We start from the raw sequence: 26,435 nt of genomic DNA, 5'->3' as shown, positions 1-26,435 counted from the left end.
CATCCACAGCACTTATTGGTTAATGTTAATTTATATACATTGTAAAATCAGTTAAGTGATGTGTCACATATGTGACATTTTTATATTAGGGTTAAGTTAACTCTATTGTAGCATTTTTCTCTCTCTGTATCAGCTGCAATACTTACACATTTGCTTTAGTCGTTCAGAGATCTTGCCTTCATGTCACAGCAGCACATAGAAACAGAAACGAGATGATTATAAGTGAATGAACAGAATGAAGTTCTCTGACCTCTTTTTAAAAAATTAAAAAAATTTTTTTACAGAAACTCTAAATGATTATGCATTTTCATACATAGTTGTCATGGTTTAGTTCTATTTAAATTCCATTATAAAAATGCTTGATTGACTAATATTTCTTACATTTTTCTTATTTCAGTCACATTACACTTACATCTTATTTCAAGTATAAAATATAAAGTTTGTTAGCCAATGGTGACTATAGAGGTTGATTTGTAATTTATATATTTTTTAACATAATAACAGTCCAAGGAACAACAGGGCTACGATTTTAGGCCAACTACTGATAAAGTTATATATAGTTTTGTAAGATTAAATAGAAGAACAACAAAACACACGTTTAAAAAAAAAATATGAACATTGAATATGAAAAACTATACTGTAACTGTACAGTTTTAACTGTACACTTAAACTTTACAGTAGCACAATAAAGCACATTTTTTCTCTGCATCAGTTTTAATACTTACGCAATTCTTTTTCACAGTCCTCCGCTTCATGTCACAGCAGCACATAGAAACAGAGAAATGAGGAGATTATAAATGAACAGATGAACATGACAGAAACACTGAGAAGTTACTGCGTGATTCTTCATGTGCTTCTAATAATAACTTCATCGTGTAAATGACTTTATATGATTTATCAGTAACAATTACAGTAATGTTATATGAGTGAACATTAGTTAAAGCATCATCAATGTGATTTATAGGGGTCATGACATAATAAAGATTAGGCCAAGATGTAGATGAGTTCGTTTCTTAATCAGAACCTATTTTGAGAAATGTAAGATTACATCACAATACAGAGAATCCTCCAGACCATCAATGGATGGCTCGTGAAGCAAAAAGCTGCGTGTAAGAAACAAATCCATCATTAAGGACTTTTATCTTTAAACCATAATCAATATATAATGCTTCCTCCAATGAACAAGTCCATCCCCTGTTGTCCTCTCACATCAAAATCCACCAACATATTTGTTTAGAACGGTTTTGTTTGTAAATGTTGCTTGATCTGTGCATATTTCTCTCCTGATTCAAGATGGCCTTTTCATCGGAGAAGGCAATATTATGGATAGAAGACTCATATTTTAGCTGGAAGCAACAGTTTGAAGTTAAAAACATCTTGATGCATTTGTTTCTTACAAACACGCAGCTTTCCGCTTCACATGATGTTAATTGATGGACTGGAATTTTTTTGGACATGCTTAATTTCCTTCAAAACATCCTTTAAGTTTCATATCTTAAAACATTCGCCTCATTATAAACAAAGCATTTATTCAACCAAGTTCCAAAAATTGTTTGTTTGGATATAGAGCTCAGCAGATGCATTCCAGAAGTGAAAACTCCTTTCTTTTTCACCATAGGGAAATGGATTTTTAACAATAACTGAAAAACCTTGAAAGACAGACCTGTTGTGATGTCTTTTCTGAATCAATCCTATTGGATTCATTTGGATTTTGAGATTTTCTTTATGCAGTTTACAGCTCCTTTTCAGCATGTGTGCATTCACTGACATCTTTTCTGAGACGATTCTATTTGATTCATTTGGATTTTGAGACTTTCGTTCTGACATTTTTAGCCTTGCACAACCTACACACCAGTAGCTCAACATCCAAAGACAACTGCGCCTAAAGATAATCAGCTACCACTAGATGGCACTAGCCCCAGCAACATGCCCATTCCTTTCTTTATGATTTTATGAATGGTGCTTCACACTGTCCATGGGGTGCCCTGTTTCACACCCTTTTATAGAGCCATTTGAGGGGCTATGTAGTGTACACCGTTTCACCTAAAGTCACCAAAATTCAAACACATATAGATCCCATACAGCTTTCATGCCGACAGTCAGTGTTCCACCCAAAAGGAAGTCGGCTATTGTGGGGATTTTGAAAAACACATGCTCTGGATTGTGATATACTTGTCCTGGGTTTTTCATTTGATCACCACCAAACTCTGTCAACATGATCTCAAGACACTGGGGATGCTAAATTACGAAGGGATTTTTGATAACTTGAACGGTTTGGTTGTGGTGAGGTGCTAAAATTATGGGAAAAGGAAGAAAAAGTGAAATAGGAAGTGTGTTATAGCTTCAGCATACATTGACTGATTTTGATCAAACTGCAGCTGTTAGTTCTTTGAAGGAGTCTGACCATATTGATGTGAATATTGTGAGTCTCCTTTATAGCACCACCAACTGGCAACAGGAAGTGTTATTTTCAAAATTCTTTAAAATTATATTTTCGTCATATTATACTTACTTCAACGTTTGTCAGCATAATGTCAAGATACTACCAATGTGAAACTGCAAAGGGATTTTTGATATATTGAATACTGTTGCCATGGTAACACGTCAAACTTTAATATTCCTCATAGGTGTTTTTGTGGCATTTAACATGCTTAGAATTTCATGAAAATTGACACAAAACAGTTGTCGACAGACACTGGCAAAAGCTCATAAATGTGCGTGGAGGAGGGGCTCTATAGCGCCTCCTTTTGACTAATGGGTGTGGGTGTTACATTTACCTATAGTCACCAAACTTGGTACATATATTGTTCTCAACAAGCCAGACAACTTTCTTTCTACTTTACAGTCATTAGCTACGACCAACAGGAAGTCAGTTATTTCGGTTTGAAGGTGGATTTTTTCCCCCTGAAAATTCAAACCAAACTTTGTCAACATGATGCCAAGATATTAAAAATTCTAAATTGTGAACAGTTTTTGGATATCTCAAATGGTGTTACCATGGCAATTTATTAAAATAATGGCAAAAAATGAAGCAGGAATTGTCTTAGATCTTTAAAGTGCATAGTTCAAACTCCCCAAAACTTTTTACATATGGAGAACAAGTCATTCTGAGGAAACATGCTTAGTTTCAATGAATTTCTGATGCTCTGGAAGTTAACAACAAATTATAAACTATCAGACATTTCAACTGACAGATGAATGCTATAATACTAATGCCGTCCACTAGATGGAAGATAAGAAAAGGATAAGAAATATTTTTCTCTCAGTTTCCATTAGTTAGAATGACAAATAAATGCATAGAATCAGTTAATATGTACTGTACTGGCAATGTAATTGTATATAATTGCTTTACACATTCTTATAAATTATTAAAATAATTAAAAAATTCTTATAGATCATTAAAAGTTTTATATATTCTTCCATTTCTGTGAGTGTATCTTTTTCACACTCTTGCTATTCTAGAGTAACCCTTTCATTGCTTAAACCCTAAAAACCAGACTGCCAGCGGGGCCAAATGCATGTGCCTGCTGTGCACTGTTTTCCTGAAGCGCCCAGGGTGGCAGTGCTTGTAGCTATATTTGTGGTTTATTTGTAAAAAGCTAGAGTGAGAATTCAACTGCTCAAAGTGGGTAGGAAAGACAATGAGACCATTGTGAGTGATGACATGATGAGGATGCAAGACTAGCCAAGGAAACATTGTGGGATGAGGCTTCCCAAGATGAGCAGAATCAGCTGACTGAGAACATAGAAAGCAGCTGTTTTGAGGTAAAGGCCATTTATGAAGAGCTATGTCGAGTGCAGTCTTCTGAACAAGACTTGTGGCACAGGATGGATGCAGGTGTATCGCTTTCGGGATTCATTAACCAATCATAACAGTTTCCATTTATTGACAAGCCTTAAAGGACCTGCCCCTTACACAAACAGACATCATCAAGCACAGATCTAAATGTAATTGTTGTAAATTCAACAGTTTGAACATAGAGATTCAATCATCAGCATATTAATGTCATGCAGCTCAATACTGGACAATCACACACTTTATGAATGACCACACTAAATCAAACAAAATAACTTGTTTTAAAAATTGTAAATAGATTATGAAAAACTATATTGTACTTTTATACTCTACTGTAGCAATTAATGTAAAGCTCATTTTCTCCTGTTGCTTCAGCTGTAATACTTACACATTTGCTTCAGTTGTTCAGAGATCTCAGCTTCATGTCACAGCAGTACATAGACACATAAAAAAGAGGAGATTGAAAGTAAATGAACAGTTCTTCATGTGTAATCACTTCATCATCTGCATTACTTTTTATTAATGATCAGTAACAATTACAATATTCATTCATCCGATTCATTCATCGGTATATTAATATCATGCAGCTCAATACTGAACAATCACACATTTAATATGGTTGAATAATTAATAATTGCACTAAATCAAACAAGCAGAATTAATGATAAAAAATACTGACAATGAAAAATCCTATTATATATTTATACTCAACAGTTGCACAATAAAGCTACATTTTCTCTCTCTGTATCAGCTGCAATACTTACATATTTGCTTTAGTCGTTCAGAGATCTTCACTTCATGTCACAGCAGCACATAGAAACACAGAAATGAGGAGATTTTAGGTGAATGAACAGATGAACATGTTAAAAACACTGAGAAGATACGGTGTGATTTCTTCATGAGGCTCAAATAATCTCTTCATCATCTGCATTAATTTATATTAATTATAAGTAACAATTACAGTAATGTTGGAGCAAAACTCTACAGGAAATTGAGGGACAGAGTTGAGAACAACTGAAGTACAGTAATGTTGTATGTGTGAACATTAGTTAAAGCCATCGTTAATGTCAATTAATGTGAACAATAATTTCCACAGCATTTACAGTGTCATGTAATTTTATATTTAGAACTTTTATAACATAATTACTGGCGATGAAAAATATTATACATTTAAACTACTGTAGCACAATAAAGCTTATTTTTCTCTGGCTGTACAAGCTGTAATACTTACATGTTTGATGGTGTTCAGATATCTCAGCTTCATGTGTCACAGCAGCACATCGAAACAGAGAAATGAGAAAATGATTTTGCAGATGAACATGCAGATAGAGTGATTCTTTGAGTGCTTTAATAATCACTTCATCATGTAAATTACTTTGTATTAACGACATGTTACAGCTTACAGTAATGTTGTATGCTAAAGTCACTTTGACTTTGACATATATCTGGCAAATCTATGGTCCCTAACCCACAAAAAGGATTAACTATTTATCCTCTACCAAACTAATAAGGACTTTTTAAACTTTGCTGCTCTGTGTTTCATGGAAACATGGCTGAATGCAGCCATTCCGGACAAGCCTGCTTTGACTGCACTGATTAGATAACCTCACAGACTCTGTAACATCATACATCAGTTTCTGTGAGGATATGTGCATTTCTACCATGACTCATTTAACCTACAACAATGACAAACCATGGTTCACAGCAAAACTCAGACAGCTTCATCAGGCCAAATACTACACCTACAGGAGTGGGGGCAGAATCTCATATAAAACGTCTGGTGACACAGACAGTACCATGGATTAAGATCTTGAAGACGACTATGCTACACGAGTATCTTCAATAAACTCTTTTCCCCTGACCTTGGTCTGGCTTACTTTTCTTTATGTATTAGAAGCATTCTAATACATTAGCGAGCAACCCAAACCTTTGCTCAGCCAAATACAGCAAAATCTAACAATTTGGCGAGCCAGCCAGGAGATACAGATAAGACATCTCACCAACATCACTGCAACAAGAAGTGAACAGAAGAATCTGGGAGATTCTACAGCTTCAACTAAAGATCAACAGAATTTATTTGAATCATTTGGACTTCATCTCAGTGATCCTAATTTGGTGTGTGAAACGTATCAGCTCTCTTAAAAGAACACATTTTTGAAAGAAGCAGACCAATGTTCTTAGTGTAGCACTGTTAATTATGCTTGATCCTTTTTCTGGAGTTGAGTGAATTCTTAAAGAAACAAATTAGTCTGTTTATTTGGAAACTGTAGAAGCTGTGGCTTGGTCCTTGCTCTTGGTGTCTGTAGGAGTTATTAAATAATCAATTTGGTCCTTTCATCTTGAGATTGTAGAAGCAGAGGCTTGGTCCTTTCTCTAAATATCTGTAGGAATTGTTAAACAATTTCATACATCCAAAGACTGTAGAAGCTGCAGAATACGCAATAATTTGGGACTAATTGCTGCATGAATGTAGGATTCTTAACTTGGTGCTAGTCGGTAGCCAATATTTGGATTGGGAATAAAGACTCTAACAAGGTTTTTAAAAAAAAAGGGAAAAAAGGGATGGCCTAGTGTAGGGAAGTCTGAACTATATATGCTGATCGGGAGATTGTGTTAAAGTGTCAGTAAAAACGATACAGGATTCAGAACAGTCTGACTTTTACTGTTTGTATGTGTGGTCTGAAATAAACAAATAACATATCACAATAATATAGTTACAACATAACAGGCACGGTGCCAGAATTTTTTCTCTACCGGTGCTAAGGGGGGGCTAGACCAATATGTGGGGGTGCTAAGAAAATGAATGATATTGATGACGTCAGAGTTACTTCATAAAGAAATGGGGCTAAACCGGAGCTATTAAAAATTCTGACGGGGCTATAGCCCCCCCTAGCCCCGGTGTAGCGCCGTCACTGCAACATAAATACATGATATTATACATCTGACACAATTATTAGTGGACTGCAATACTTAAATTGCCCTTTAGATTTAGCATGTATAACAGGGATTGGCGATTTCTCTGTCTATTACAAAGTGCTGAGTCATCATCATATATGAAAGGGATTACAGAGAATATGATAAATACCAATATCTAAACACTTATTAACTGGTTTATGTTGCACCAAAGCAATAATATATAAGGAATAAAACAAATAAATAACTTTATATGCACAAACTATAATATTTATGGTAACTAGGTCAGCGTGAGTTCGGAGAACTCTGAGGAGACAATAAACTCGGTAATTTATGCTGAATAAAATGGTAACATGGCAGAAAACTATATTAAATGGCGCAAAGAAGTAAATAGACTTACATTTCCACATGAACACAAATAGGTAAAATTCCAAGGTTAAGTTCAGGAACTCAGGAATACACGTTCATTCTGTTTGCTCCGCTTGCTGACAGGAGGGATCGGAACTTTCTAGCTCGCACCTATCGTCCTTTCCCAACGTCAACAATAAAATGCACTGTGATTGGTTAAATCTCCTTAACACCTAGTGCCAAAATTAAGGAACTATAAGTTAATTTGCCTTCCATTGAAAGATATGAAAGGAGCACATCAACGCAAATGGAGCAGGGGTGGGAGATATAATTTTGAGAAGAACCGAACCAGTTATAATGTGCATTGGACCTCATGAAATGGCTTGGAGAAATTACACAACCTTTATTGGGGCTTGACACATTGCTGAAATTTATCTCATCACTAACCTTTGAGGATGGCAAGGCAACATGGAATTTGAGGAGGCTTGTAAAAACTGACCTACAACAACACTGTATCTGATCCAAAAATAAAGATGACTGTGGAGTGCTGCAAATGACTCCTGTATCTTTCACTGGGGAACTTTGTTTTCCGGTGTATTGGCTGACAGCTCTCCTGTCCCCATGTTGAGAGAAATCAGGAGTAAGTGCAGAGGTCTTGTGTGCGCTGTGTAATTATGATGCTTACTGTAGTTCTAGACTAAATGTGAACAGGCATTTACTCATGTCTCTTGCACAAAAACAGATTCAGTATTCCTCAAAATGAAAAAAAAGTGAAATACAAACTCAGAATATGACACATCACATTTTATTAACCAATGTCTTTGCTGCTGACCTTCAGTGATTCAATTCAACAATATAGCAAAAAATGACTTTAGATAAACAACTTTTGATGTGTTTTTTTTTTCTTTTTGAAGAGAACTGTCTTTTCCTGCATCATATTCTTCATGCAATCCAGAATGGCAGCACAACTGAAAGACTCTATCATATGAACGGCTCCGAGATTTATAGGATGCAGATCCAAGTGCAGCGTTTATTAAAAACAGGGCAAAATCCAAGTACACAGTCCAAGAACAGGCAGAAGGTCAAAACCAGTAAATCCAAAAGATAAACAAGTTCAGAGGGCAAGGCAAAAGGATAATCCACAAAACAGGCAAGAGATCCAAAAACCATGAAACAAACAAGCATGAACGGCTCCGAGATTTATAGGATGCAGATCCAAGTGCAGCGTTTATTAAAAACAGGGCAAAATCCAAGTACACAGTCCAAGAACAGGCAGAAGGCAAAAGGATAATCCACAAAACAGGCAAGAGATCCAAAAACCATGAAACAAACAAGACCGAAATAATTCAGAAAGCAGTGTAACAATGTAAAACCTCAATGACACTGGTAGAGACAAATACAGCTTATATAGGCAGGACCCTAATGATCCAAATGGAAGCAGGTGCAAACAATCATCTCACATGAGAGAGAGCAATGCAGTCTGGGAAATTGATTTCATAACAGAATGTCCATGAAGGGAGAAGTGCCCTCTAGTGGCTAACGAGGGCCCACCAGATGAATACTATGACATTAATTATGAATACTATGACATTAAGGTCGCAAAATTCTGGACTTTTGGTAGTACCTAGGATATCAAATTCAGAAAAGTTCAGGAGGGAGGTGGAACAGAGGTGCATCTGGGGGCGGGATGGTGGGCCAGGTCCGTGAAGGAGAAGGGAAACAGAAAACGATGGCCGTGCAGGACTCCAGGGCTAACTGGGTAATACAAGCAGCAAATGTCCAGGGTCCAGCAGAAAGCCACCCTAGCAGCACCGACAGGCTTGAAGACCCACATGTCGGAGCTGAAGACCACCACAGCAGCACAGACAGACTTGTAGATCCCCATGGCGGAGCAGATGACCACCACAGCGACGCAGACTGACTCGAAGGTCCCCACGGCAGAGCAGTTGACCACCACAGCCACACAGATGGGCTCGAAGATCCCCACGATGGACCAGGCTGGGCTGAAAATAACCATGAAAATTCTAAGACCCCCAGGGCAGATCTGTCAGAACAAGCATGGCTAGACCAGACAAGCCTGTAACACAAGGCACAGAGAGGTTAGTATTGGCCACAGGGGCCGTAACAGAACAGGTAAGGAGTTCAGAGGCACCCTCCATAGGGCTTCCCAGGTTGGCCACTAAGGTCTTCCCATAAAGTTCATTTACAAGCTCTCTAGTCGTGTTGAAGCAAACAGACAGTTCATGCATTACCTCTGCGGTCATGAAGCAAACAGGAAGTGCTGGTACGACCTCTCTGATCGTGTTGGGGCAGACTGAGATTTCAGGAGTGGGTGCCATCGCCCAAAGGGGAGCTGAGTCGGCCGCCGTTTCGGGAGGATCTGCAGCAAAAGCCGCCACCTCGGGAGCAACTGGAGGTGTCTTAGGAGCAGACTCCTGGACAGGAATGAGATCGGAAGTGAATTCAAAAACTTGAGTGGACTCCTGGACTGGAGCGGATTCTGGAGCAGAATCGACCATGACGAATGAACTCGTATAGACCAGAACTGACTCTGGAGTGGACCCATAGACTGGAGGGGGCTCTGGAAAAAACTCAGACTTGAGTGGGCTCTGGAGCAGAATCATAGATGGGAGTAAACTCTGGAATGAACTCGTAGACTTGAGTGGGGGAATCGACCATGACGAATGAACTCGTATAGACCAGAACTGACTCTGGAGTGGACCCATAGACTGGAGGGGGCTCTGGAAAAAACTCAGACTTGAGTGGGCTCTGGAGCAGAATCATGGATGGGAGTAAACTCTGGAATGAACTCGTAGACTTGAGTGGGCTCAGGAACAGAGTCATAGACTGGAGCAGGCTCGGGAGTGAACTCGTAGACTTGAGTGGGTTCTGGAGTGAACTTACAGACTGGAACTGACTCTGGATCAAACTCATAGACTGGGGCAAGCTCTGGAGCAGACTCATGGGCTGAAGCAGGCTCTGGAGCAAACTCATGGAACAGAACAAGCTCTGGAGCAGACTCATGGACTGGAGCGTGTTCTTCAGTGAACTCTGAAGGCTCCTGGACTGGAGTGGACCTTTGAGTGGACTCTGAGGGTTCCCGAACTAGAGCGAGCTCTGGAGTGGACTCTGAGGACTCCTGGATTGGAGCGGGCTCTTGAGCAGACTCTGAGGACTCCTGGACTGGTGCGGATTCTGGAGTGGACTCTTGACCTGGACTTGACTCTGGAGTGAACTCAAGGGCAGAAGCAGACTCCAGAGCAAACTCATTGGCAGGAGTAGGCTCTGGAGTAGATTCTTGGGCTGGTACAAACACTGGAGTGGATTCACAGGCTGAATAAAAAGCTGCAGTCTCCATACTCACAATGTTCATTGCCATAGTGGGAGGCACAGTAAACTGCAGAACTGTCGCTGAGGCCCTTATGCTTGACTTAACGGCACATACCGATGTCAGGTGTAGATGTAGATCCTCCTAGCCAATTGATGTCAGTACGTGAGGTAGTCAATAAAACCCAAAAAACCCAAAGTCTTAAGCTCACCCAGCTCGGATGAAGGTAAAGGGTAGTCCAGGCAGTTGTAAAAAATTTCGATAAGCTCTGGATCATCATACTTGAGTCCTAAGGCCATAGTCCAAAACAACTGAGCAAATACACCTACACCCGAACCTTTCTGACGCAGGGCAATCAATCCCTGATGTCTCACCCTTAGCTCCTTCTTAGATGCAGGAGAAGCAATACGGAGATTCATGCTGCTGGATCTGAGGGGATTGAGGTTTTCTGTCACATGAACTGCTCTGAGATTTATAAGTTGCAGATCCAAGTGCAGTGTTTATTGAAAACAGGGCAAAATCCAAGTACATGGTTCAAGAACAGGCAGAAGGTTGAAACCAGTAAATCCAAAAGATAAACAATTCCAGAGGGCAAGGCAAAAGGATAATCCACAAAACAGGCAAGAGATCCAAAAACCATGAAACATAAACAAGAACGAAACAACTAGTGTTGGGCAATATGGTCATTTTTCAAATCGTCATATCACCAGTCCGTGAGATCGCCGATAGACGATATTATCGTGCATAGGCTATTTCATAACTATTTGGTGTTTTAAACCACGTGCACGAGAGAGAGGGAGCCTATGGAAGCACCACCAATCTAAATAATATACTTTCAAACATACGCATAAACTAACATGTTATATACAAAAATATTTAAAACAGCTAGTTCATATATATTCGGATACAACAGTCATACATCGCTATTAGGACCGCGCGTCCTGTGACAAGTTTGCCACATCGACGCTCTGTAGTTATCAGTCTAAAAGGTCTGCAAAATCAGTCAACGGTGAAAATCAAAAGTAGATTTATTTTAAAGACCAACAGTTTAACACTAAATATTGGACATAAACGAACACGTTAAATATAAAGTATTTAAAACAATTAAGTTAATATATTTGGAGTAAATTTAAATTAACACATACATCAGTTATACAGCGCTCCGGACCGCGCACCCCATGATGAGCCCGACGCACCACCACAGAAACAAGAATGAGATGCTTTCTAACATAAATGTGGCATTAAACTCAGTTAGTGAGGGCTCGGTTAAAATATTGCACATAGGCCGTTCAGATTACTACGAAATACCTTATATCAGCAGACTATATGTGTCTGTGTTTGTGGTTGGAGACTCCTTCACCGGTTACAGGCTTTTCATTTGCGCGCGCATGTGTGTGTGTGAGAAATACAGTGCTGAATGAAAAAGTGGGGCAATTTGATAATAATAGCCTAAATATAATGGGCCGCCTAATAATAATAATAATTATTATTATTATTCAATACATCAGTAGGAGACTGAGCCTAATATCGTCTTGACTATCGACAAAGACATCTGCTATCATCAATATCTCTGACTATCGTCGATACACGATACTATCGTCTATTGGCACAACCCTACTCAGAAGTCAGTGTAACAATGTAAAACCTCAATGACAATGTTAGAGACAAACACAGCTTATATAGGCAGGACCCTAATGATCCAAATGGAAGCAGGTGCAAGCAATCATCTCACATGTTACAAACAAGATAAAAGAAATCTGTTTTAAAATAATTCATAAATTCTATCCTGTTAAACATTTTCTCAGTAAGTTTAAGAAGGATATTGATGTTAATTGCTCTTTTTGCACTTGGAAACTGTACCCCACATCTTCTGGCACTGTAGTTATGTTAAAAAGTTATGTTATGATTATCTAAGAAAAGGTACTCTTTAATTTTAATTTGCATTTCGAAAGTGTCGTTTTTGGATATTTTAATTATGATAATGTAAATTACGAAGTTTTTGTTATTAATCTATTTATTTTGTTGGTTAAGTTTCACATTCATAAGTCTCAATTTTCTAACAAAAAAACCCTGTTTTACAGTGTTTTATAAAGAGTTGGAAAATTACTTGTGTAGTATTCAACATAGTACTAATAGAAAGGCAATTAAAAAGTTTGTGTTCTATCTTCAAAATCTTTGAGGAATGTAAAGGTCATGCATGTCTCTGATTGTATTTTTTTTCTCTATTTTCTTTTCTTTCTTTCTTTCTTTCTTTCTTTCTTTTATCCTTTGTTACCCTGGCTTTATAATGTCTGTTGTATTGTTTTGTATCTGTCGTTTAAAGCATAATAAAAACAAATAATACAAAAAATCTCACATGAGACAGAGCAATGTAGTCTGGGAAATGGAGTTCATAACAGAATGTCCGTGAAGGGAGAAGTGCCCTCTAGTTAGGCTAAAGAGGGCACACCAGCTGAATACTATGACAGACTTGTTTGAGCTGCAACCTCTACTGTACAGACGTGAATTTATATTTCCATCAGCCTGAGGCTTATTCATTTCACTTTTGGTGTGAAAGGACTTTTACATTTGCCAAAAATATAACTTTTTAAAAAAACAAGCAAGCCCAACCCAGATGAGAAAAAGTATAACGCATTACGCAAAAGTAATATAACGCATTACTTTCCATAAAAAGTAACTAAGTAACATAATTTGTTATTTTTTATGGAATGCAATATTGTAATGCATTACTTTTAAAAGTAACTTTCCCCAACACTGGTTGGACACTTCATGCACTCAAATGTCACAGCTTTAATTATGTAGCAAAGGGGGAGGGGCTATCAAACTGCAATTATGAAAGACAAAATAACTTTATAAAATTCACACATCATATGGTTGAGTACATAGTGCATAAGTACATAGTGTACAAGTGCATAGTGTATAGTAGTGCCTCATTTGGTACTCCAGTTTGTTACATTGAACAAAACAACGTGAATGGTCAGAGTAAAAATATAAATTATATCTTTAAAATGTAGTGAAGTTGACAGAACATATTTTAACCAACCTTGTTTTCATGGTACATTTATGAACTATTGTTTCACAACAAAACTCTTGCTGCATCAGTTTTAATACTCACGTAATTCTTTTTCACAGTCCTCAGCTTCATGTCACAGCGGCACAGAGAAACAGAGAAATAAGGAGATTATAAGTGAATGAACAGATGAACATGACAGAAACACTGAGAAGATGCTGTGTGATTCTTCATGTGCTTCTAATGATCACTTCTTCATCTGAATGACGTTATTTATTAATGATAAGTAACAATTACAGTAATGTTGTATGTGCGCACATTAGTTAAATCATCAATGTGTATTAGCAACAAACAATACAGAAACAATTTATAATATGGATTCATTTGTTAACACTATTGAACTACTTTAGTTAATATGAACAATAAAAAATACTTCATGTTAACGTCAACATTCACTATTATATTGTTAAAATCAAAAGTTACACCTGTAAATATTATTTAATGGATCTGATCTAACGAAGTAATAATGAGCAGTTTACTATTAACTAACATTAAAAAATGTTAGGTATTAACCCACTAAAGAAATGTCTTACTCATTGTTAATGTTATTAACATTAACTAATAGGACTTTGTTAAGTGTCACCAATAATACTTATCACATAATTTACTAGTAAATGCTCATTTATATATTTTAAACATAAGTTAAGTGATGTGTCAAACCTATGACATTTTTATTTTAAATTCAACTTACTCATTTGCTTTAGCTGTTCAGAGATCTCGGCTTCATGTCACAGCAGCACATAGAAACAGAAATCAGGAGATCATTAGTGAATGACCAGATGAACACTGAGAAAGTGTCGGAAAGCAGAACGAATTTGGAAATCTACTAGACTTAATTTGTATTTTGAGCATTGGAAGGGTTTATTGGTGTCTTTTAAGACGACAGTTAAAGCTGTGAGATCGTCTTATTTTTCTAATTTAATTGAATCCAACCGTTACAATTCTAGGTTTTTATTTAATGCAATTAACGATTTGACAAACCCGTGGCCTAGTATTGCATTGAGTTCTATAGATTGTAGATCTATTATGTCATTTTTTGTAGACAAGTTCGCAAATATAAGGGCTTAAATTTCCCCTCCTTTGGTTCAATGTGAGGATAATCCAGGTTGTAGGGAGGTATTGTTGGATTCCTTTTCACCTGTTTCAGAGCAGGATATTTGTGAGATTGTGCAACAGTTGAAACCTTCTAAGTTCCAGTAAGACTGTTTAAAGAAGTGGTTGGATCTATAGGTCCTATTCTACTGTCTATAGTGAACAGTTCTTTTGTTTCTGGATGTGTTCCGGAGGAGCTAAAGATTGCTACTGTCCAACCGCTCCTGAAGAAGCCTTCATTAGATCCTGCAGTTGAAAATAATTATAGACCTATCTCTAAACTACCTTTTATTTAAAAAATAATAGAAAAGGCAGTAAAAAAAATGTTAGGTATTAACCCACTAAAGAAATGTCTTACTCATTGTTAATGTTATTAACATTAACTAATAGGACTTTGTTAAGTGTCACCAATAATACTTATCACATAATTTACTAGTAAATGCTCATTTATATATTTTAAACATAAGTTAAGTGATGTGTCAAACCTATGACATTTTTATATTAAATTCAACTTACTCATTTGCTTTAGCTGTTCAGAGATCTCGGCTTCATGTCACAGCAGCACATAGAAACAGAAATCAGGAGATCATTAGCGAATGACCAGATGAACACTGAAAAAGTGTCGGAAAGCAGAACGAATTTGGAAATCTACTAGACTTCATTTGTATTTTGAGCATTGGAAGGGTTTATTGGTGTCTTTTAAGAAGACAGTTAAAGCTGTGAGATCGTCTTATTTTTCTAATTTAATTGAATCCAACCGTTACAATTCTAGGTTTTTATTTAATGCAATTAACGATTTGACAAACCCGTGGCCTAGTACTGCATTGAGTCCTATAGATTGTAGATCTATTATGTCATTTTTTGTAGAAAAGTTCGCAAATATAAGGGCTTCAATTTCCCCTCCTTTGGTTCAATGTGAGGATAATCCAGGTTGTAGGGAGGTATTGTTGGATTCCTTTTCACCTGTTTCAGAGCAGGATATTTGTGAGATTGTGCAACAGTTGAAACCTTCTAAGTTCCAGTAAGACTGTTTAAAGAAGTGGTTGGATCTATAGGTCCTATTCTACTGTCTATAGTGAACAGTTCTTTTGTTTCTGGATGTGTTCCGGAGGAGCTAAAGATTGCTACTGTCCAACCGCTCCTGAAGAAGCCTTCATTAGATCCTGCAGTTGAAAATAATTATAGACCTATCTCTAAACTACCTTTTATTTAAAAAATAATAGAAAAGGCAGTAGTGAAGCAATTGCTGAAGGTCGTTAATGAGAATACAATTTTTGAGAAATTTCAGTTTGGTTTTAGAGAAGACCATAGTACTGAAACTGCTCTTTTATGAGTGACTAATGATTTATTGATGGCAGAGGATGCTGGTGAATGTTCAGTTTTAGTTTTATTAGATTGGACTGCAGCTTTTGATACAGTTGACCATTCTATTTGAATTAATACGTTAAAAACATGGGTCGGGGTTTCGGTGACGGCGTTGGATTGGTTTGTGTCTTATTTGTCAAATAGGACATTTGTAGTGTCAGTTGCAGATTAAGTATCCCAACGCTCTGAAGTTGTATGTGGAGTTCCACAGGGATCCCTGTTAGGACCGATTTTATTTTCAATTGACATGCTTCCATTGGGTGCTCTAATCCGAAAACATAATAAAACATTTTCACTGTTATGCAGATGACTTACAGTTATACTTATCATTGAGTTCCAAGGATCTGAATAGTCTTGATGTCCTTCAATCATGTTAAATAGATTGTGATAATTGGTCAGAGCTCGAGTAAAAATCAAATGGAGCCTGCTCTAATTAGGGTTTTTCCGTATATTAGGCAGGTAGTAAGAAATCTGGGTGTTTATTTTGATACAAATTTAAACTTTGAATTTCATGTCAAGAAGTTGGTTCAGTCTTGTTTTTATCAGTTGAGAAATATTTCTAAGGTGAGATGGTTTTTGAATTTTAATGATACAGAGAAGCTTATTCATGCTTTAATTTCTTCCCGTCTTGACTATTGTAATGCCTTGTTTTCTTCTTTGAATCATCGTAATTTATTGTGCTTACAATTAGTGCAGAATGCTGCAGCCATATTATTGACACGAACAAAGTTATTTCATCATATTACTATGTGTTCACACTGCCGCCGTCGAGAGTGTAAAAGTGGCCGGAAGTATAAAAGATTTAAAAAATGATGCATGGACCAAGGTGTCTGACTCTGAGATTGTTGGTGTTCCTGGTGAGTTGCTGATTTGCAATAACGTTATAGTAATAATAATCTAATGATATAATAAATAATAGTATAATAGTCCCAGTTCACTTTTAAACCTTTAAATCAATTTTCCTGATTATACGAAATTCAGGCCCGTGAAGAAGAACATTATACTTAAGTGGTGAATCAGCCAGCAACAAGGCAAAGTCAATGTATTTTTCTAATGACCAGTGTGGGGTATTACGTGGCATTAACCGTGGCATGTCCTTACTTAAACCATAGCGGAAAATGTCTTTTAGGAACGTTTCATTAAAATCCACTTGGTGATAGAGTCCACAAAAGTCCTGAACATATTCCTCAATGGAGCGATTACCTTGACGGAGGCGAACAAGATGATCTGCTCATTTTCTGCTCGGTTCATTTTGCTGGTCGTGTATTCTGTAACGAATCAATCCACTGGAGGCGAGCGTAGTGAGAACCCAAGGGAAGTTTATTTACAAGGTGATCCAAACAATAATCCAAACTTGACATGAACAGACTTGTCATGAACAGACTAGACTCACCAACAGCAGAGTTACTTAAATGTGAAATTAAAACTGCCAGTAGGTGGCAGCAAGTCACTGTTAATAAGTGAGTCATTGCGATTGAATCATTTAAACGGTTGATTCATTCAGGAACGAAACACCGTCATGCTGCTCAGAGACGCAAAACAGAGCTGTGGCTGTTTTTGGAATTTTTTTTGTTGGAGAAATAGAGCAAAACAGTAAATACGTCTAAAACGTAAGTCTCTTAATATTAACTTCTTGTTTATTGAACTGTTGTATAAAATCGATATCACATTTGTAATCATGCTGACTTTTGGAGAGAGAAAAAACTTCACTTTTCGTGTGATGTTAACTATATGAAATTATATAAATATATACATTTTCTGCCCCATATCTTGAATTATGTGATCATCCTAAATGCATTTTAATAGACTGATTCATTCAGTGAAAGAACGCACTATAAATGTGCACGCGCACTAGTCTAACCTACTAGACTTCACCTAATTTATGCATGCACTCTGTAGGTCAGGGGTGCCCAACCCTGCTCCTGGCGATCGACTGTCCTGCAAAGTTCAGCTCCAACCCTAATCAAACACACCTGAAGCAACTAATTAAGGTCTTCAGGATCACTTAAAAATTAAAGGCAGGTGTGTTTGATTAGAGTTGGAGCTAAACTTCGCAGGACAGTCGATCGCCAGGAGCAGGGTTGGGCACCCCTGCTGTAGGTGTTTTGTTTGCTTTTCGCGATATACTCGATAATATCAAATCGCACATCGTTAAAACAACAATTACGATATTAATCACAGACCTGCATGTTTTCAGGGTAAAAACATGGGTCGATTTTTGCATTTGTCTGAACAAAACATCAGTTTTATTGAAAATGCTTGTTCCTTCTGACAGCAGGTGGAGCGTTTGGTAGAAATATTTTGTTTCCCCGGTAACAGCACAACACAAAGCAGCGCAGCACCGGACTTTGAACGTGCAGCGCTCATGTTTATTTAATGAAATCATAGCCTTTTGAAGTTTAATTGTCACATTAAGCCATATCGCAATTCTGGTCTTTCCATCCCCAAATTTAAGACCTCTTGAAATCATAATTAAGACTTTCTTGTACAATTTAAGACTTTTTAAGGGCAAAAAATTTTATAATAAGGAGAAAAAGAATGCAGCGGAGTGAGAAGAGCTCTAGCCACAGATACTCTTGTTATACCACGTCACAGTAAAATAGCACTATGTTATTCTCCTGACATCTGAAACTAGAACAGGAAGGAAAATGTACAGCTCATTCAGTCAAGCTGGCGGATAAGGTTTATTTGTAGTGCAACCTTGAAACAGAGCCGATCCTCCCTATACGGGAAACAGAGCCCGTATAGGGAGGGATTTTCCTCATCTAAACTATACAACACGTTTATAGGCTGACATTTTTCTGATGTCTGGACTAGACTGTCAGGAAAGTATAAACAGACAGTTCAATATATTGGTCTGAAAGTGTCTCACACATACTGCTGAAATTGCTCAAATATTGATATTAAATGTTTCCATTCTACTGTAGCACAAAAAAAGTGAATTTTCTCCTGTTGTTTCAGCTGTAATACTTACACATTTGCTTCAGCTTTTCAGAGATCTCCACTTCATGTCACAGCAGCACATAGAAACAGAAAAATGTGGAGATGATCAGTGAATAAACAGATGAACATGACAGAAACACTAAGACACTGTGTGATTCCTCATGTGCTTCTAATAATCACTTCTTCATCTACAAGACTTTATATTATTGTTTTATGTGTGAACATTAGTCATCATTAATATGAACTAACACACAATTTCCACATTTACTGCGTCATGTTCATTTATATTTGTTTTATCGCAAATTCAGTGATATGTCACTGAATGACTGAGTCACACAGTCCAGATAAAACTCAAAATAACAGAGTAAAGTACAGCAGGACTATGATTTTACCCCAACTGCTGCTAAACGTTTATATATTTCCGTGAGCTTCAAAAACAGAAGAACAACACAACATGAACAAACACTGCAAATAATTAAAGCTCGACTCCTAATAACACAAACAGACATAATCAAACACAGATCTAAATGTAATTGTTGTAAATTCAACAGTAAACAGACAGAGATTCAATCATCTGTATATCAATGTCATGCAGCTCAGTACTGGACAATCACACACTTCATTAATTACCACACTAAATCAAACAAAAGCAGAATATTTATAATACATAATAACTGATTATTAAAATTCATATTATACATTTAAACTACTGTAGCACAATAAAGTTCATTTTTCTCTGGCTGTATCAGCTGTAATACTTACAGGTTTCATTTTGTCGTTCAGAGATCTTTGCTTCATGTCACAGCAGTACATCGAAAGAGAAATGAGAAGATTATAAGTGAATGAACAGACGAACATGACATTTAAATCTCCATATGACTTGTGAACTAGGTAAGTCTTACTAATTTCAAAGCTTTATGTGCAGTTTAAGTGGTATTTTACATTTACATCTTACTGCCATGCAACAAAATTCATTTTTCTCTTTCTTGCTGTATCATCTGTAATACTTACTCTTTTGATTTTTTAACTCAGAGGTCCTGCACCAATAAAATAAAACACCAGCAGCTGCTGCCGCTGTAGCTATTAGCAGCAGAACAACAACAATCCCTGCTACAGCAGCTGGAGACAGACCTGGAACTGAAATGATATAAAGAGTCATTAGTGCGAATGAGTGTCTGATTGATAACAAACACTATTATAAGTTTTGAGTTCTGAAAGTTACAGTATGTTGTCTTTGTACACTGAAGCTTTTCTATTTTAAAGGAAGTTTGATTCCTTATGATTTGAGCCCTTTAATGTCACATCATTATTCACAGACAGCTGATAAACTACATCAAAAGACCTGAGTTACTCACCACTGACAGTAACAGTGAATCTCTTGTATAAAGTCTGTTTGTTGCTGCTGATCTTCACTGTATAAAGTCCAGAGTCTGTGGTTCTGGTGTTTGTGAAAATTCATATTATACATTTAAACTACTGTAGCACAATAAAGTTCATTTTTCTCTGGCTGTATCAGCTGTAATACTTACATGTTTCATTTTGTCGTTCAGAGATCTTTGCTTCATGTCACAGCAGTACATCGAAAGAGAAATGAGAAGATTATAAGTGAATGAACAGACGAACATGACATTTAAATCTCCATATGACTTGTGAACTAGGTAAGTCTTACTAATTTCAAAGCTTTATGTGCAGTTTAAGTGGTATTTTACATTTACATCTTACTGCCATGCAACAAAATTCATTTTTCTCTTTCTTGCTGTATCATCTGTAATACTTACTCTTTTGATTTTTTAACTCAGAGGTCCTGCACCAATAAAATAAAACACCAGCAGCTGCTGCCGCTGTAGCTATTAGCAGCAGAACAACAACAATCCCTGCTACAGCAGCTGGAGACAGACCTGGAACTGAAATGATATAAAGAGTCATTAGTGCGAATGAGTGTCTGATTGATAACAAACACTATTATAAGTTTTGAGTTCTGAAAGTTACAGTATGTTGTCTTTGTACACTGAAGCTTTTCTATTTTAAAGGAAGTTTGATTCCTTATGATTTGAGCCCTTTAATGTCACATCATTATTCACAGACAGCTGATAAACTACATCAAAAGACCTGAGTTACTCACCACTGACAGTAACAGTGAATCTCTTGTATAAAGTCTGTTTGTTGCTGCTGATCTTCACTGTATAAAGTCCAGAGTCTGTGGTTCTGGTGTTTGTGATGATCAGAGATCCACTCTGATGATCCAGTTTGAATCTGTCTCTGAATCTCTCATCAGTTTCATCATATAATGGTGAGCTCTTGGCCTCTATATCATGTTTAGCTAGGAGTTTTCCTTCCTCTCCAAACCTCCACACTATCAGCTCATCTCCGTATAGTTGAGGAACATGAAGAGCGACAGGATCTCCCTCCGTCACTGACATGAGCTTCATTTCAGCCTCACCAGCATCAATAACAGATAGAGACTCTACAAGAAAAAGATTCACAGACAGAAAATAAACATACTGAACACTGTTACTGGCACTAGAATATTAAGCTTTGCAGTTGATTAGTTAATCTCATGGTTAAGGCATATACAGATTAATAAAAGTATGTCAGATTGACAGTTACAGCTGGTTGACTAATTTGACTGGTCATGAGGCGTCTTATTATTTCATATCACAACACAGGAACATTTCATTGTTCGTATAACTGCACTCGTCTGTGTTCAAATGACAATTCATTTTAGGAATCATGCTTTGAGTTGTTTCAATACTGTTACTGAAGGAATGAAACTAAAAATATACAGTATATCTGTGTTCATTATTAAATGTAAGATTAAAAACCGTAGATTAAAATTACAATCACACTCTGCATCATGCTGCGGTTCTGAATACCAGTCATGTGATCACCTGTGACTCAATCACAGCTGTGATATTCAGAACAACAGCATGACTGTGATATTGCAAAACTAAATCTCTGTAAGATTGTTGAACACATTATAAGTAATATTTCCTGGTTGCACTTTGAATCTGTTTAATTCCGATGAATATGTATATTAAAAAAGAAACTTGGAAACATCTAATTATTCAAAAATAGATATTCTCACCATAGACACTAACTCTGAACTTAATATATGAGGTTGCAATGCTGTGGCTGATTTCTGCTTTATAAAGTCCAGAGTGATTGGTCCTGGTGTTCTTGATGGTGAGCGATCCAGTCTGATCCAGCTGCAGTCTGCCTCTTAATATCGCATCATCTTCATATGAGATTTCATTTCCATCAATTTGAGCAATGGTGGAACCTTTATCTCCAAACCTCCACAGTAGCAGGACAATTCCCTGCATTTGAGTAAGATCAGGGTTTAGAGTGACAGAATCTCCCTCCATCACTGACACTGACTTCACGTCATCTGTTTCAGCATAGAACACTCCTGCAGAACAAACAGAAAGAGTTTCTCAGAGATTAAACTCATAACACAACTGGTAATGCTGTTGAAGATTTCTCACTGTCTCACTGTTGTCTTTGTTCACCTCCCATTCTGCCTGAGACACCAATTAGCAACTTGGGTCCCTTATGCTAATATGTTTTGAGGTAATTCATTCATACACAAGATCGGGGGTGGTGTCACAGCATGGCTGTTCCCTTACGAAAATTAACCATGGTTTTATTATAGAAAAAGTGTAATTATGTTTTGTTTTTTTTGCGTATTGATCACCATAACCGCACTTTTACCACAATACCACTATGGTTAGTGTAGCAAACCCATGGTTAAATTGTGGTTACCATGCTTTAACTATAGTAACCATGGTTTTTTTGGTCTTATTTGTTGTAAAGCCATGCTTCATTTTCGTAAGGGTTCGTTGCCCCAATGCCAAATGCGGTTTCCGGTGAAACCGAAAGTGTTGAAAAACAAAGAGAATTGCGCACTTACCACACATTCTTAGCAAAAACAGAACGATTTTGAGAGTGCTCTTCATAATGTTGAAGATTCCAGAAAAATCTGATTTCGATGGATAGTTTGGGTTATACTCTCTAACCATTAGGCCACAACTTCCCCGCAATATCACTCGAGTACTCAAGCCATGCCGGCTATCAGCGGCCGTGATTAGGCCAGAGAGTCCAAACTTGCTGATATAGAGCCAGTATCGCTCAGTACGAGAGTGATATTGCTCATTTATTTTCCTCCATCATATGTTCCTCATCACATCCGTTCTAATTAACAAGTATTTCTTCTGCCTTGTCCACTCACACCACTTCTTAATACATTTTATAGGCTACCTGTCCCTGACAGCCCAACTTTTCTTAGTTCTTCCATCATTTTACCCCTTTGTTCTTCATAATTCTTGCAACTCATAAGTACATGTTCTATGGTTTCTAAAACCTGACAATACTCACACACACACACACACACACACAAAAACAAAACAAACAAAAAAAACAGCTGCTAACGTCCTACTCTTAACCTAGTCGTCATTATTTCTTCTCTCCTAGTCCCTCAATTCCTCACAGCACCAGCCTTATTTTGAACGGCATACATATGTCTTCCTTTAGTTTCAATGTCCCATTGATGTTGTCATTCTCTAATGCCTTCTTTCCATATTTTTCTTTCAGATTTCGACAGCTTAATATTGTCGTCAATGTTCTTTTTTTTTAATTGCTTGTTTAGCTAATTTGTCCACCCTCTCATTACGGAGTCCGGAGTCCAAATCAGTCGAATCTCACTACATTTCCTTTACTTTTGCTTATGTTGTCAATATTGCATATAACAGGTCCTGATGGCTATTGGACATACCTGTCCTGCGACTGTACACTGCTGACAATGAATCACTTCAAATTAAAGCTTATTTATTTATTTATTTTTCTTTTTAAATCCATTCTAATGCCATCATCATATAACTCAACTACACCTCAGATAATTTCTGGGTCGTCTGCTTTCCTCACCTCCTTGATTAACAATACAAATTGCTGAACCATGCAGTCCTTCTCTACTGTTTGCTTGATAGGTCTGCTCCTATTTTAACCTGAATCGTTCTTCCTTTCAAGTAATCCTTTATCCAATTAAAATGTATTCCTCTAATTTCCATACTCTACAACTTAATCATTAACCCTTCTCTCCATAACATATCGTACACTTTTTCCACATCAAAATATATTGCTACTACTGTCTCTTTAATTATTTGCACTTCCTTATTTCATTTTACAAACACAACACTGAATCCATACCCCTTCCTCTCCTAAATCCACTTTGGTATTCGGCCACCATACGAATAATATTCAATAATACACATTAGCTTCTCATTTACCATTCTTTCCATTAACATACAGATATGAGACGTCAGGTCAATGGGTCTATAATTTGTTGGCTTTCTAGTATCTTTCCAAGGTTTTCTTATTGGAACAATAGGTCTTTGGCACTCTTACTTCTTCCCACACTTTATAGCATAAATAACGTTTTCTTCTCCTTCTAGTCCTCTGCATGGGTTGTAATAATTTATGACTACAGTTTTCTTTGGTACAGATCTCTACACTGATAAAAAGGATTTTGTGGTGAAGTGAATACAACATAAAAACAAATTATTTGGGTAATAATTATATTGAGTGGACATATTATCTTCAAAGGATAACAAGCTGCCTACTTGCTTACTTACATGTTTGTAAGTGAACCACATGCTTTAATAGCATGGTTGTTTTCCAGTGCTACATTGTTTGAGTCAATTTTATAAACTGTAACTGAGGGAAATGTACTTGAGTATTGCATATTTAACAAAATAATTAAGTAGAAATTACTTGTCAAACTCTAACTGGCATGTTAAATTTACTTATTTCCTTTGCTAATTTTACCTAACTTAGTTAAGTAGATTTGACTTAATTCAATACTTATATTTTACTTAACATTTATGTGTGCAGTAAATCTACTTATTGTTTTTTTCAGTGTACTATTACATATTCTTGTTCACTTAACCAAAACACTAATCACTCACTCACTGCAGAGCCAATGGGTAGAGCACTACTTGTCCACGCTAGTGTGCACTGTGGCTATTTAGATATAATTTAAATTCTGTTGCTTTTAAATGAAAATTAATATGATTAACAAGGCATTCAAAAGGTCTTGCTATTTATTCTTCCCCCAAAGTTATGACCATTCATTTTTAGTTCAGGGAAGATATAGGCTATGTTAGTTTTTTTTATATATATATATATATATATGCAATGCTTCAGACTAGCAGCACTCTCATCTTCAGCTCTTTTCTTGATATTACAAAACGTTCAACGTTTATTATAACTAGTGATGGGAAACCGAGGCTTTCTGAAGCGTTTCTGAAAAACGGTTCATTTTTGCGCATTATCGACATCTAGTGGTCAGACTTGTTTTCTCAACCAACAAATCAATGCAGTACACATACATACATAAGCTACATAGAGATATTCCTTGCCTTGATATATTATTCACAGAAACATCGCATGGACTTTCAGGACTTGTTCAAGACAATTTGATATGAATGTGTCCAGTTCCTCCGGATAATCAAAGAATCAGAATCGAAAGCAGAAATCAGAATCAGAAAGAGCTTTATTGCCAAGTGTGCTTACACACACACAAGGAATGTGTCTTGGTGACAGAAGCTTCCAGTGCACGGACAGGATAACAAGTGACAAGACACAGATAATGAAATAAACAAGTGATTAAAAATAAATATGTGAAAACAATACACAATAGACAAAAAGTCAATAGATAATATATTGAATGTACAGATGTGCTATACACAAATTATGCAAGGGAATGTGGCTAGATGTAAGATATGTTAAATCAATCACATATGTATAATAAATGTAAGTATGGAAAGTATCCTCTGCAGTCTCCTGAGGTCAGTTTTTGTAGCTGAGCTGAACCAGACAGTTATAGAAGTGCAGAGGACGGATTCAATGACTGCAGAGTAGAACTGTTTCAGCAGCTCCTGTGGCAGGTTGAACTTCCTCAGCTGGTGAAGGAAATACAACCTCTGCTGGGCCATTTTGACAATGGAGTGAATATGAATGTCCCACTTCAGGTCCTGAGAGTGTCACAGTGTCTGTTTGTGGTGCCCTGGACTGGCCACTTGAGGGCGCTCTTCCTGTTTCTGTGTTACATGTTTTGAATTCCGTTTCCCATAGTCCTTTGCTTTGTCGTTTTGTTCTGATCATTATCACCTGACATCATCACTACTTATACCATGCTCTCACTGTCTGTCTTTGCTGCAGTATACTCCAGAGCCCGGGAGCTCACAGGGTCCACTCCAGAGCCCGCTCCAGAGCCAGGGAGCTCACAGGGTCCGCTCCAGAGCCCGCTCCAGTCCGGGAGCTCACAGGGTCCGCTCCTGAGCCCGCTCCAGTCCGGGAGCTCACAGGGTCCGCTCCAGAGCCCGGGAGCTCACAGGGTCTGCTCCAGAGCCCGCTCCAGAGCCCGGGAGCTCACAGGGTCCACTCCAGAGCCTGCTCCAGAGCCCGGGAGCTCACAGGGTCCACTCCAGAGCCCGGGAGCTCACAGGGTCCGCTCCAGAGCCCGGGAGCTCACAGGGTCCGCTCCAGAGCCCGCTCCAGAGCCAGGGAGCTCACAGGGCCCGCTC

At 37.4% G+C, this 26,435-nt stretch overlaps 1 protein-coding gene across 1 annotated transcript; it reads right to left on the bottom strand.

The window, feature by feature from the left end:
- Positions 1 to 129: 129 nt before the first annotated feature.
- On the bottom strand, positions 130 to 22,837 carry LOC107566426 (uncharacterized). Its single transcript, XM_016251884.1, has 13 exons — positions 22,766 to 22,837; positions 21,941 to 22,264; positions 20,978 to 21,319; positions 20,634 to 20,759; positions 20,385 to 20,414; positions 18,887 to 18,916; positions 15,064 to 15,093; positions 13,501 to 13,524; positions 5,028 to 5,054; positions 4,561 to 4,590; positions 4,185 to 4,214; positions 726 to 749; positions 130 to 176 (listed from the first exon to the last, which is right to left on the bottom strand). The coding sequence occupies exons 1-13, from the start codon at positions 22,809 to 22,811 to the stop codon at positions 130 to 132; spliced, it is 1,110 nt and encodes a 369-aa protein (XP_016107370.1). The 5' UTR covers positions 22,812 to 22,837.
- Between the last annotated feature and the right edge of the window lie 3,598 nt (positions 22,838 to 26,435).

The sequence above is a fragment of the Sinocyclocheilus grahami genome, unplaced genomic scaffold (assembly GCF_001515645.1).
Source record: "Sinocyclocheilus grahami isolate Dianchi unplaced genomic scaffold, SAMN03320097.WGS_v1.1 scaffold1075.1, whole genome shotgun sequence".
Lineage (NCBI taxonomy): Eukaryota > Metazoa > Chordata > Actinopteri > Cypriniformes > Cyprinidae > Sinocyclocheilus > Sinocyclocheilus grahami.
Note: the sequence above shows the minus strand (reverse complement) of the source record. Positions and strands in the feature narration are given on the sequence as shown.